General features: G+C 44.5%; 1 protein-coding gene across 1 annotated transcript in view; it reads left to right on the top strand.

The window, feature by feature from the left end:
- LOC147125176 (V-set and immunoglobulin domain-containing protein 1-like) overlaps nucleotides 1-13,918 on the top strand; it is a 32,067-nt gene extending 18,149 nt beyond the window's left edge. The window contains exons 2-6 of the mRNA XM_085998644.1: nucleotides 620-818; nucleotides 7,090-7,245; nucleotides 7,404-7,523; nucleotides 10,070-10,208; nucleotides 13,060-13,918. Coding sequence (XP_085854770.1) covers nucleotides 620-818; nucleotides 7,090-7,245; nucleotides 7,404-7,523; nucleotides 10,070-10,208; nucleotides 13,060-13,288 — 843 coding nt within the window. The 3' untranslated portion in view covers nucleotides 13,289-13,918. The remainder of the gene's footprint in view (nucleotides 1-619; nucleotides 819-7,089; nucleotides 7,246-7,403; nucleotides 7,524-10,069; nucleotides 10,209-13,059) is intronic.

The following is a 13,918-nucleotide window of genomic DNA, read 5'->3' as shown; positions in this document are numbered from 1 at the left end:
ATTTAAGAGGAAGCTGGATAAGCTCATGAGGGAGAACGGAATAGAAGTATATGTTGATGGAGTTAGAAAAGGCGTGAGAGGAGGCTCGTGTGGAGCATAAACACCAAAGTGGACCAGTTGGATCAAATAGCCTGTTTCTGTGCTATACATTCTATATAATTCGAGAACACGATTGGGTTTGACTGTGATGCCCCCCATTGCAGAATAGCCTGCCAATATTCAGTGTCTTGGCTCACATATGATGAGGACAAATTGGATGAAGTACTGGAGGCTACCTGTGGAATCACTTGGCATCAAGGAATCAATGGATAGAAAGGAGAAAATTGGTAGAAACCAAACGATGAAATCAGTACTCCTGGGCCTGTATACTGTTAATTGCAGCTGTAGTCCAGTGGTGTAAATGAAATGAAATTTGCATCGAAATCTCAGAACAGCAGCCCCAGCTCTTTTTTCTTGTTTCGTACATGATCCATCCTCGGTTGGTGCTTTGTTAAATTAATGTTGTCTGTGCTGAATTAGGGGAGGTTTTGTGCTGGGAGAGGCATTCATGGGTTTGTGACTGGTATTTAATCCTGAGTGTCATTCTGTGTATTGTAACTCTGTCTGTTTTCATTTACAGATATATTATTCTGAGGGAAAACAGACGTATATAAACCAAAAATTCCAAGGCAGGTTGCTGGCAACACGTAGCCCAGGAAATGCATCCATTACCATTGAAAAGCTGCGTCCATCTGACACTGGGAGCTACATGTGTGAAGTTGATAATCCACCGGATTTCACAGGCACTAACATTGGATCACTCGTGCTCACAGTGTTAGGTAGTGCATCAATCACCTATATAAGTTTTACTGCTATAACCATTTTTCTCCCAATTTTCAATTTTGTGCTCATCAAGTTGAGGGATGTTAATGCTGGAGATTGGAACACATTCCATATCAGGCATCCCGTGTTTCATCAGACACTCCCAGGTCAGGCATAGTGTGTCTAGATGTTCATTAAAGCTCATCTACTCTGCCCTAAAAATATACCTCAGCTCCAATCTCAGAAGGTGTAAGATCAACCACAGTGAACCAGCGCAACATCTTTTCCAATTCACGCACCAGCCATCATGTGGCCTCCCTGCATGAGATTGCTAATGAGTGCCACGTTAGGGACAGTTTTGTGCTTTAGATCCTGGATTTGGACTGAGGATCTCCAAACTCATTTCACATAGGACCCTTACAGTCTGCAGACAGAGAAGACTTTCAGCACATCAGTCTGGGGTAGAGTCTCAGCCTATGTCCCAGAGGTAAAAGCCAATGCCTAATGCACTGCACTACCCAGTTATAGGTTTTCTTATTATAATTTTAGTGCATCTCCTAAGGCACTGCTTGCAGGCTGATGTTGAGGCCGGGCTATGCAAGTGACAGAGTCAGGTGCTGGGAAGGCGGATCTTGGTGCAGGTGCAGGCTCGGGCTGTGTTTAGGGTGGCACAAACCCTGGGTTGAGGAGTGGGAGATTAACTAGTATTAGAAAAAAGTTGCCTGATAGAATAGCAATTAGCATGAGGAATCCCCGCTGATTTTCATCTCTCTACCTTAGGGCTGCTGAAGTCAGTTGTAGCACCTCTATTGCCACCTCAACTAAAATTAGCAAACCAGAGATCAAACCTGGAACCTTCTAGCTCAGTTACCCAATGATTTTATCAACAGAGCTATCGGGGAGGTCTTTTAAACCAATCTGCTAATTTAATGGTACAGGTAGACTATCCTTTATCCGAAAACCTTGGGACCAGCCGTGTTTCGGTTTTCGGAAAATTTCGGATTTCAGAAGGTATTACGGGGCAGCACCCCGTAAGCCACCACTTTCGGTTTTCAGAGGTTTTCTGTTTTCGGAAGTGCGGATAAAGGCTGGTACACTATCCCTTATCCGAAAGGGTGGGGGTCGGCGGGGGGTCGGGGGTCAGGGGGGGAGAAAAGAATATCGGACAGGCCGCTGCAGCTATCGGACGGGCCGCTGTATTGTTGGGTTCACTCTCCCGGTACCTCCTTCACACTGCCCAGCTCAGCCTGCAATCTCCTACCCAGGAGGGAACTCAGTGACCCTCTGCCCTGCTCAGCGTAAGTCGTGCGCCACTCTGGTCATGTCGTACGCACGACTTACGCTGAACGAAAAAACTTTCGGTTTTTAGAGGGTTTCGGTTTTCGGAAGTTCGGATAAAGGATAGTCTACCTGTAATATATGCCAAATTCAGAGACTCTCCTAAATGGACTCATACAGCCTCCACATGAGGGGAAACATTTATCTCCTCAGCCTGTGCAAATCCAGGTCCCAAAGATGAACAGAATAGCCTTGGTATTCCTCCCCCACTTTGCCCAGGCTCCCAATGTATGTTGTGCCTGTGTAACAGATCTCTGCCCCCTTTTTCTCTCCATAGTGCTTGGGAACTGAGAGTTCCCCGGGTTCTACGGAAAGAAATATTGGAGCCAGTGATAACACCAACCAATGACTCTTGGAAACTCTTACTTATTGTAGAGTGTAGGAAAAATTACATTACCTGGGATGGCTGGAATGACGTATGAGGAGAGATTGGGTCGATTGGGCTTGTACTCACTGGAGTTTAGAAGAATGAGAGGGGATCTCATTGAAACCTATAAAATTCTAACAGGACTAGACAGACTAGATGCAGGAAGGATGTTCCCGATGGTCGGGGAGTCCAGAACCAGGGGTCACAGTCTAAGGGTAAGGGGTAAGCCATTTAGGGCAGAGATGAGGAGGAATTTCTTCACCCAGAGAGTGGTGAACCTGTGGAATTCTCTGCCACAGAAGGCAGTAGAGGCCAATTCATTAAATATATTCAAGAAGGAGTTGGATATATTTCTTAAAGCTAAAGGGATCAAGGGATATGGGGAGAAAGCAGGGACAGGGTACTGAATTTGGATGATCAGCCATGATCGCATTGAATGGCGGAGCAGGCTCGAGGGGCCGAATGGCCTACTCCTGCTCCTATCTTCTATGTTTATGTTTCTCTGTTTTGAGTTGACTTCAGTCCAGTGCATTGCTTTCAGTTGGCAGAGCATGTTTAGAAAGAGAAACATCTCATCCAGAAAGCTGTTTTGTCATTAGAAGAGTAATGACTCTTCCATTTGCTGCAGATATATGTGGGGTATCAAAAAGATCATACCTGGAATATTCAATGAAATTTTCACAATTCCCCCCCAGCTAATGCAGTTGAATGCTCAGATAGGGGAGCCAGGGTACCAGAAGGATGAACTTCCAAAGTTCTTTTGTGACATTATTATGCTATTCATGGTGGAGATTGTTTCAACAGCATGAAACACAGTAAGATTCATTGCTGGTGTAAAGAAAAGACCCCCAAAAAAACACCACAAAAAGTTTACAGTATAAATTATACAAAAAAAGCAAACCTGGAATAATTTCAACGCTATAATCGCATCTCTGGGTTCAGATAACACTTACAAACCATTCCAGTTTGATCTTGCAAAAATGAAGCCATCTGAATCGCTTGATCAGATTGCTGCCTTGTAACCATTTCCAGGTGTCCATTATTTTCTACTTAATATGAACAGCCACACCTGAACAAACTGTCAAGCTTACTGTCAACCACAACTTGTTGGTTCTGTGTATGTACCTAGGCTGATTGTCCAAGGTGTACAGTACCATGAGGTACCAGGCAGAACATATATTTCATGTGATCATAGTCCATTCCAAACCTATATTAACTCCTTGTGAACTGATGCCTCTGTATTGTAATTTAAATATATGATTGCAACAGGAAGGCCTTAGCTTTGATCATGTACATCTCCTCACCTCGCCATGCTGTAGACTGTGAGACTTCAGCTAAGCAGCTTTGTAGTTTATGGGAGATTCCAAAAAAGGAGGAAAAATATAGAAAAGCTCTAAATTATACCAATAATTCCACCATCAGACTAGACTTGGAACTATTCTATTTCTCTGGCAGTCCAGTGGCCCCTTTGCAGGAACACAAGTACACAATTCCTTGGATTGGTAGGACCTGGGGTTACAGCCTTCATTCCCATGACACTGAATTACTGATCTTTGCTGTGTTGCTATGGAGAAAATTATGAGCTTTTCTCACAGGGAGGGAAAAATCTAAAGGTCACTGCCAGGCTAATCTTGAGCATCTCTTAACAGCAAGTTTCAGGGCGATATTAGTGGAGTTCTGGAAGCACATCACTTTCCTGCCCTCATTTTCAGGTGGGGTATGGACAGCAGGTTTCCTTTCCCTAAAGGACATTAGTGAACCAGTTGGGATTTTACGACAATCCAACAGCCTCATGGTCACCTTTACTGGAGCACCAGCTTTTTATTTCCAGATTTATTATAACTGAATTAAAATGATCAAACTGCCATGGGTGGATGTGAATTTGCATTGCTCTGGACTAGTCCTGTCACATAACCACTATGCTACTGTATGCAATTTGATACCAGGAAGCAAAAGAAAATTAAAAACATTGGGACTATAATGAAAAGAACTCCATTGATTGATAGCAAAATCCGTTCTCCTAACAAATGTAGCTAATTTCTAGGATTAACCGTTGGGGAGGGGCTTCAAGAATGTTTGAAATTTGGGGTTTCAGCAAATGAGCCTAAATTTGCCAAATTGAGATAATTTCGCAATTAGATGTTACTTGCTTGCATATGTCCATCCGTATCAGCACTGCAAATGGTTGCAATAAAAGCAGACAGTTGTGTAGGCAGTGGCCAGCAATCTCCTGGATAAACTCCAATATCAGCTTTAAAAAAAAAAAAAAATCTCTTGTCTCTCCAAAATACCGCTGTTGGGAAAGCCATTTCTAGACTATTATGAATAACAGTCTACTCAGCCGAGGCCAAGGGTGTCCAAATTATAGCCTGCCGACCATTTCGGGCCCTCAGACCCCAACAATCCAACCCATGAAGCCCAGGCAGGTTTATTTGTGTTTATATTTCTTACTCAACAATTTATCCTGTTCGAATTCTGTCGGCCTGGAGTTTTGCAAAGGGCTGCTCTTAGTCCTGCTGCTCCACTGGTGGATAAATCCTGTGTCAGAACATCTAAATCTGTTAGTATCAGCATAGAATCATACGGGGATAAATTCGCTAGTGACCATTTTGGGTCGCTAACATCGCCTAGGCGCTAAATTTAGTGCCCGGTGAAAAATAGCGCTGGCGATTGGTAAATTCAGTTTTAGCGGCCCAAGAGAGAGGTGGAGTGCTAATTCAAGTGCTCCACTTCCTTCTTAGAGCGATAACCCCGAATATTGGGGCATTCTGCAGTGCTACGCACTGGGCCACGTAGCGCTGCCGCATGGAAGGGCTCTTCCCCTCATTAAAGGGGAGGGCCCAAGCCCACAAATCTGCGGGACCCTACCTGGACCACTGGGCAGCGGGGTGCTGTGCCAGCAGCCGGCACTCAAGAGGAGTGCCGGGCTGCCAGACCGCGGCACGGACCCCGCGTTCAAAGAGGCAACAGGACCTGACCAGTAAGTCAGCCGATTTTTGTTTCCTGCCGCTCCGTTCCCGCCCCCTGGATCTCCCTGGATCAGTTGCTGTCATCGCCCGGCGCAGATTCAGGGGGCGAGGGCCAATTTTGCAGGCGGGACGAAAACGGGGTGCTGCGCACACCATCGCCTGCGGAGCGGTGCAGGGTGCTACCGCTTACCACCGCAGCTAAACTCTCACTGAATCTAGCGGGAGTCATTAGCAGCGCCGCGCCAGGGCGAAAAGTCATTTGCGCTAATGGGAGGTGCAACTGCACCGAATTACTAGCCCATAGAATCATAGAATGGTTCCAGCACGGAAGGAGGCCATTCGGCCTGTCGAGCCCGTGCCAGCTCTCTGCAAGAGCACTTCAGCTAGTCCCACTCCCCCGCCCTTTCCCCATAGTCCTGCAAATTTCTTTCCTTCAGGTACTTATCCAATTCCCTTTTGAAAGCCGTGATTGAGTCTGTCTCCACCACCCTTTCAGGCAGCGCATTCCAGACCATAACCACTTGCTGAGTAAAAAAGTTTTTCCTAATGTCACCTTTGGTTCTTCTGCCAATCACCTTAAATCTGTGTCCTCTGGTTCTCGACCCTTCTGCCAATAAGAACTGATTCTCTCTATCTACTCTGTCTAGACCCCTCATGATTTTGAACACCTCTATCAAATCTCCTCTCAATTTTCTCTGCTCAAAGGAGAACAACCCCAGCCTCTCCAGTCTATCCACATAACTGAAGCCCCTCATCCCTGGAATCATTCTTGTAAATTTTTTCTGCACCCTCTCTAAGGCATCCACATCCTTCCTAAAGTGCGGTGCCCAGAATTGGGCACGGCTTCAGATATATGTAAATTAATGGGGACATTAATATAAACCTTAAACCTAATGATATAAACCTAAAACCTAATGATAAGCGTCTAAGCAGCCCATAAAGACAAGAAATTGGACTGTCCTGGTTTAGACTGTAATATTTTCCTCTACTCATACTTCCTGAGTTTGTCCCCTTAACTCTCCAATTCTATCATCTTCCTCTTTCTCTCACCCTAGTTTTATATTTATCGCTCTTGTCTTTTGGTCCCTCGCTCTCAAACGTGGCGTTCGGTTGAACTGCCCTCTAGTGGTAGTTAAAGGTACCTGCAAAAAAGTCAATTTTGGATATAGCTTGTGTTAAGTATCCTAACAACTTTGAGCCTATTCTTTCTTGCAAGCTGGAAAGGGTAATGGCGCTGACTGGAAGCTTACGCATAGAACAAGTAGCAAGAGGAAACAGATCTTCTCCCATTTTTAAAGTTTTTCAACTGCTCCTTGCTCCTGCAAATAACATTAGGGAGCAGAAATAATTTAAAAAAACTTCTAATAAATTGTTCATTGATGCTTAGGTGTAATTTATGTATAAAAATGATCAGAGAGCAATAATTCTTTCCTTCTAATCTCTAACAAGTTTGTGCATTACTCTCATGCAGAAACATTGAGTTAATAAATAAGATTCTGCAGAATAATTTCACACCCTGCAAGAGATTTGGGTAATATAAAATGCTCTGTAGATTTGTTTCAATAATCTTGTTTTACAGGAATTTCAGTTGAAGTAATTTAATTTTTATTGCAGTTCCACTCTCAAAGCCAGAGTGTGGGATTACAGCACATCCTGTGAAGGCTAAGGCGGCAATCCTAACCTGCCATTGCAACCAAGGTGTACCTGCTCCAACTTATCGCTGGGTGAAAATTGTAAAGAATGTTCATCAGAATATCTCTGGCTATCTTGGTAAGAATGAAAAACAAATTATTTTGACTACTTTTTTATTGAGTATTTAAGTTACATTCCATTTCTTTCAGCTTTTCCCATCTATTTGTTCCTCTAATAACTCTTCCTACTCATTTGCTCACCAGTTCTGAGGTTCTTTATTTTGTTCAACCTTTCAGATGCAAAGACTGGAATGCTGACTATTACAAATATGTCAGAGCACGAATATGGTGTTTACCAATGCACAGCATCCAATAATTTTGAAAACCAATCATGCATTGTCGACCTGTCAAAATTCTGTAAGTCTCCCATAGCAACCTTGTTAAGCTTGAGCATATAGAGGGAGAGAGGAAGCCAGTTATGATGATCTTTGTTAATAGGATTGTAATACAGCTTTCAATGAGCATTACAAGAGATGGCGATTAGGAAAAGCAAGATTTCTGAAAGCAAGTTTATGACAGTAATTTGCTGTGAACTTTTTAATCAGGATGTGAGAGAACGACATGCAGACCAGAGACATAATAAATCCATAGATGCAAAAGTTGCAGTACTGATTTTCCATAACTAGACTTCATTACCTAAGAAAGGATATACTTGCCATAGAGGGAGTGCAGCGAAGGTTCACCAGACTGATTCCTGGGATGGCAGGACTGTTGTATGAGGAGAGATTGGGTCGACTAGGCCTGTATTCACTAGAGTTTAGAAGAATGAGAGGGGATCTCATTGAAACGTGTAAAATTCTGACAGGGCTAGACAGACTGGATGCAGTGAGGATGTTTCCCCTGGATGGGGGGGGGTCTAGAATGAGGGGTCACAGTCTCAGGATACGGGGTAGGGCGTTTAGGACTGAGATGAGGAGAAATTTCTTCACTCAGAGGGTGGTGAACCTGCGGAATTCTCTACCACAGAAGGCTGTGGAGGCCAAGTCACTGAATATATTTCAGAAGGAGATAGATAGATTTCTAGACACAAAAGGCATCAAGGGGTATGGGGAGAGAGCGGGAATATGGTATTGAGATAGAGGATCAGCCATGATCATATTGAATGGCGGCACAGGCTCGAAGGGCCGAATGGCCGACTCCTGCTCCTATTTTTCTAAATTTCTATGTTTCTATTTGCTGCACTTCATAAATACACAAGCTATGTTATGGAGTTATTGGGGGGAAGAAGAGTGAGAGCTTGAACCGGAGGGAAAGGGAGAAGAGTGCCAGGTTGAATTGAGAGGGTGGGAGTTAGAAGAATGACAGCTTGAACTGGGAGAGAGGTGCACCAGCCTGAACTGGGTTGGAGGCGAAGAGCGCCATCTTCAACTGAGGTGGGAGGGGAGCCGTGGGGGCAGTGGGGAGAGGGAGGAGAGTGTCAGAGGAGAGAATGTCACAGTGAACTGGGTCCAGAGACAGCTAGAGTCACTTTGCAAACTATCAATGGGACTGTTGGAGGTAGGAGAGTGACTGTTGAGATAACTTTTGGGAAGGTGATGGTTTGTTCAAAATGTAAATGTTACTTTACTTTGCTTAAAAATCTATCAATTGTGAAGTATAAGGGTGCTTAATAATAACCAGAATGTACCATTTTAATGTACAAATTCAACACTTTCTGCGTGAGCATGCCCCTGCACTCCCAGTTTCATGCCATCAACATTTGGATTTTCCCCTTCAAGCTTTCATGCATTTACTTTTTTCCCCTCCTACACAATTGAAGGAATATTGGCTATTCCTACAGTTTAAGTCACAAAGCCCCTGTTACTACTTCTTTTCACATATCATAGGATTGTAATCTTGAGTTGTCCTTTTTTATGGGGCAGTTATTAAAGCTGTTTAGCAGTGTTTTCTAGTCTTCTAGGTTGTTATGTATGGATGTTACCAATGCATTTAGTAAATACTATGCGATAACACATTGCTAAAGCATAGTAAAGGTATTTTGGGCCATAATCAGAGCACCAATATTTCATCACTCACTCCATGAGTCCAATAGTAACCCCTTGAAAACTGGGCATGGGAACATAAATGGAACTTCTTTGGATGGTTACTTACTACACATTTCTATTATCATTTGGGTGAAAACGTTTTGCCCGACAATAGTGTTGGGAGGTCTTGAGTTTACAATTACGCTGGATCTGAGCTGAAATTGCACAATATGGTCACATTGGATTTTTTTAACTTTGCAGTGTAACCTTGATTTCTTACTTGTTGGGCTTCCTAGTGTCAGTGTCAGCTTTCAGTGTCAGCCGTGGCTCAGTGGGTCGCACCCTCGCCTCTGAGTCAGAAGGTTGTGGCTCCAAGTCCCACTCCAGGGACTTGAGTACATAAAGCTAGGCTGACACTCCAGTGCAGTGCAGAGGGAGTGCTGCGCTGTCAGAGGTGCTGTCTTTCAGATGAGACGTTAAACCGAGGCCCTGTCTGCTCTCTCATGATCCCACGGCACTATTTCGAAGAATTCGAGGAGTTATCCCCCGGTGTCCTGGCCAATATCTATCCCTCAACCAACATAACAAAAACAGATTATCTGGTGATGATCACATTGCTGTTTGTGGGAGCTTGCTGTGCGCAAATTGGCTGCCGCGTTTACCACATCACAACAGCGACTACACTTCAAAAATACTTCATTGGGTGTAAAGTGCTTTGAGATGTCCGGTGGCCGTGAAAGGCGATATATAAATGCAAGTCTATCTTTCCTAAAGTGAACCCACAATGTTACAGTAATATACCAGAGAGTATCAATAAAGCATGAAAATTTGTTCACAACAGTTGTATTAAGCGCTGTGCCACTGGACGGACTGACTGACTGGATGGATCAAATGATTTACTGATTGCTCTTTTTCCCCATTTTCTTCTTTGTGCTCTAGCTTCTGAGAGTGATTACATTATAGGAGCCATAATTGGGGCGGTTCTGGTCGCACTGGTCATTGCAGCTATTGTCTGGGCAATAACACACAAGAGAAAGAAAAATGCAAAGAAAAATGTGGAAAACGATACTGAATTTCAGTGAGTGTTATTTTCACTTCTGTGTTATGTTTAATGTTTTAGATTTCATGCTGCAGTAATGCTTTTTTATCTCCAGTTTTTGTCATCTGTTTTCAACTCTTAATAGCAAACAGAGAGGAAAACATTAGAAGCTGTCCTCTCCTGTGCTCTTGCCTAGAACGTCCATCAGCTGAGCTTTTGATTGTCCAGGAACATCCCACGAACAATCCCCATCTGTACCTAGTTAGCTGATCCCACCCAGCCAACCGCTAGGTGCTACAATTGGCCTAAGTTCCAACAACAAGTGCGAGGAGCTCATGGACTTCTTTGTCACCAACACAGAGACCATCCGTTCAGCTGCCTCTGCTGCTTCCCTCCCTTCCCCTAGCTCACCGGGTCAAACTTCCTCTAAGGTTCCCCCTGCCCTAGTCCTGAACTCGCATCTTTCTCTAATTTCTCACCTAACTTCCTTCATGCCCTCTCTGAGTTCATCTTGTCCATGCCACCCGCCTCCTGCTCCCTCGACCCTAATCCCACTAAACTGCTGACCACCCAACTTCCCTTTCTGGCCCCCATGTTAGCTGATATTGTTAATGGTTCTCTCCCCTCAGGTACAGTCCACCTCCTCATGAAATCTGCCATTATCAGCCTTCTCCTCAAAAAAATACGTGACCCCTCTGTCCTTGCAAACTACTGCCCCATCTCCAACCTCCCTTTCCTCTCCAAAGTACTTGAACGTGTTGTCGCCTCCCAAATCGGTGCCCATCTTTCCTGTAACTTCATGTTTGAATCCCTCCAATCAAGTTTCCACCCCTGCCACAGTATGGAACCGGCTCTTATCAAATTCACAAATGACATCCTATGAGAATGTGACTGTGGTAAAATATCCCTCCTTGTCCTTCTCGACCTGTCTGCAGCCTTTGACATAGTTGACCACACCATCCTCCTCCCCCCCCGTCGTCCAGCTGGGTGGGACTGCACTCGCCTGGTTCCATTCTTATCTATCTAATCGTAGCCAGAGAATCGCCTGCAATGGCTTCTCTTCCCACTCCTGCATCGTTACCTCTGGAGTCCCCCGAGGATCCATCCTTGGCCCCCTCCTATTTCTCATGTACATGTTGCCCCTCGGCGACATCATCCGAAAACACAACATCAGGTTCCACATGTACACTGACAACATCCAGCATAAACCTCTCCTACTCTCTACTACAACTTCAACAACAACTTGTATTTATTTAGCGCCTTTAACGTAATAAAACATCCCAAGGCGCTTCATAGGAGCGTTGTCAAACAAATCTTGACACTAAGCCACATACAGGAAACTTTGTGCTATCCGGAGGTGAGCTATCCAGCAAACTGGAGCCACCGGCAGAAATCAGGTGCCGTTTTTTATTCTTCTTGTTTGTTTTCTTTGCTTTTTTTTCCACAGTCAAGCAGTGCAAGGTCTGTAGCTATAGCAGCAGCTTTAGCTACAGACCCTTGCAGCCACACACGAGTGTTTAGAAGCTATTGCTAAGCAACAGTGATTGTTATCAGATACGGAGATAAGAATCTCCGTATCTTTCAACATTAACTCTGGAGTGTACGGCACTTTTTAGGCAATGGCAGCAGCTCGGTCCCGTCGGTGCCGGATAGCACAAAGTTTCCTGTATAAGGATATATTAGGGCCGATGACCAAAAGCTAGATCAAAGAGGTAGGTTTTTAGGAGCTTCTTAAAGGAAGAGAGGCGGAGAGGTAGAGAGGCGGAGAGGTTTAGGGAGGGAATTCCAGCGCTTAGGGCCTTGGCAGCTGAAGGCACGGCCACCAATGGTGGACCAATTAAAATTGGGGATGCTCAAGAGGCCAGAATTGGAGGAGCGCAAATATCTTGGGGGGCTGTAGAGCTGGAGAAGATTACAGAGATAGAGAGAGGTGAGGCCATGGAGGGATTTGAAAACGAGGATGAGAATTTTAAAATCAAGGCATTGCTTAACCAGGAGCCAATGTAGGTCAGCGAGCACAGGGGTGATGGGTGAACGGGACTTGGTGTGAATGAGGACACGGGTAGCAGAATTTTGGATGACCTCATGGATGGCACGGATATATGGTCGGAAGCTCATCTCGGGGTCAAATATGACACCAAGGTTGCAAACAGTCTGGTTTGGGCTCAGACAGTTGCGAGGGAGATGGATGGTTTCAGTAGCTAGGGAACAGAGTTTGTGGCGGGGACCGAAGACAATGGCTTTCGTCTTCCCAATATTTAGTTGGAGAAGATTTCTGTTCCTCTGGTACTGGATGTCGGACAAGCAGTGGAGGAGTCGAGAGAGGTGGTGGTGAGGTAGAGCTGGGTGTCGTCTGCATACTTCTCTTTCCTCCTTTAAGACCATCCTTAAAACCTACCTCTTTGACCAAGCTTTTGGTCATCTGCCGTAATATATCCTTATGTGGCTCAGTGTCAAATTTTGTTTGATAACACTCCTGTGAAGCGCCTTGGGATGTTTTACTACATTAGAGGTGCTGTATAAATGCAAGTTGTTGTTGTTGAAAGTTCCCCTGGGATAGGGAGGGCAAAATCAGCCAAGATTCTTGCTTTGGTTCCCTGGAAAGTGCACATGTATAAATGTTGGTTGACCAAACCATGCTCCTGTAGCCTGCTGACACTCGTTGTGTAGGCTCATACCTGAAGATGATGAACTGGACGAGAACCAGAGGGCAGCTGCTGCCAATGGGACTGTACTCCAGAAACAATCAACGCCTTTAGCTTGGATTTAAATCAAGAAAATCAGAGAGGACAAAATAAGTTGCTTGTTATTCTGCATTTCTTAATCACATAGACAACAGGCTATGGCTGTAAAGAATATCATAACTGTTCATCGTTTTTCTTCTCTCAAGGGTCAAACAAGAAGCGAGGAAAACATCTACTACGTATGCGGCTGTCCCCATAGATGATACTCCAGCAGCATCCGCAAACCCAAATGATGCTCAGTTGCCAGAGGCGGGCCAGAACAGCATTCACGAACCTCCAGCTGAAGCTCCGCTGTTGAGTGAAAATGCTGTTCCCTCTGGCACTGAAAAAGCAGCAAACAAAGAGACTGAGGGAGAGGGTCCACAGGCCACTTAGTTTACCCTTCCACAAAACCAGTCTACTACTCTAGCAGTGTCAGAATCTGAAGCTATCATTTTACACACCAACATATTTTATATTACAATACAAGCCTGTTATTGGGAACGGCTCTGTAGCAATTAACTCATTTTCCTTTATCTAAAACTCCAATTGCAAGTAATGTATCCAGGCCCAAAAACTAAAGTCACCGCCCTACCTCAAACACCATAAAGTGTTAAGAGGGTGTAAAACTGCTCCAGGGTATATTTCAATGGTGTGTAAAGTTTAAAAAAAAAACTTTTATTAAACTACTATTAACCTTCCCAAATTTTAAAACAGTTTTTCTTTAACTTTACACGCAGGGCAAAATATACCCCTCCAATTACCCTATTTATATCTAAGTGCCAGATATCCACTAAGATGATACGGTGGCATGGTGGCATGGTGGCATAGTGGTTAGCACTGTTGCCTCACAGCGCCAGGGACCCGGGTTCAAATCCGGCCTCGGGTGACTGTCTGTGTGGAGTTTGCACATTCTCCCCGTGTTTGCGTGGGTTTTCTCCGGGTGCTCCGGTTTCCTCCCACAGTCCAAAGATGTGCGGGTTAGGTTGATTGGCTATGATAAATTGACCCTTAGTGTTAGGGGGA

Source organism: Somniosus microcephalus, chromosome 1 (genome assembly GCF_052327205.1).
Source record: "Somniosus microcephalus isolate GS21.2 chromosome 1, FLI_Smic_1.0, whole genome shotgun sequence".
In the NCBI taxonomy this organism is placed as follows: Eukaryota; Metazoa; Chordata; class Chondrichthyes; order Squaliformes; family Somniosidae; genus Somniosus; species Somniosus microcephalus.
Note: the sequence above shows the minus strand (reverse complement) of the source record. Positions and strands in the feature narration are given on the sequence as shown.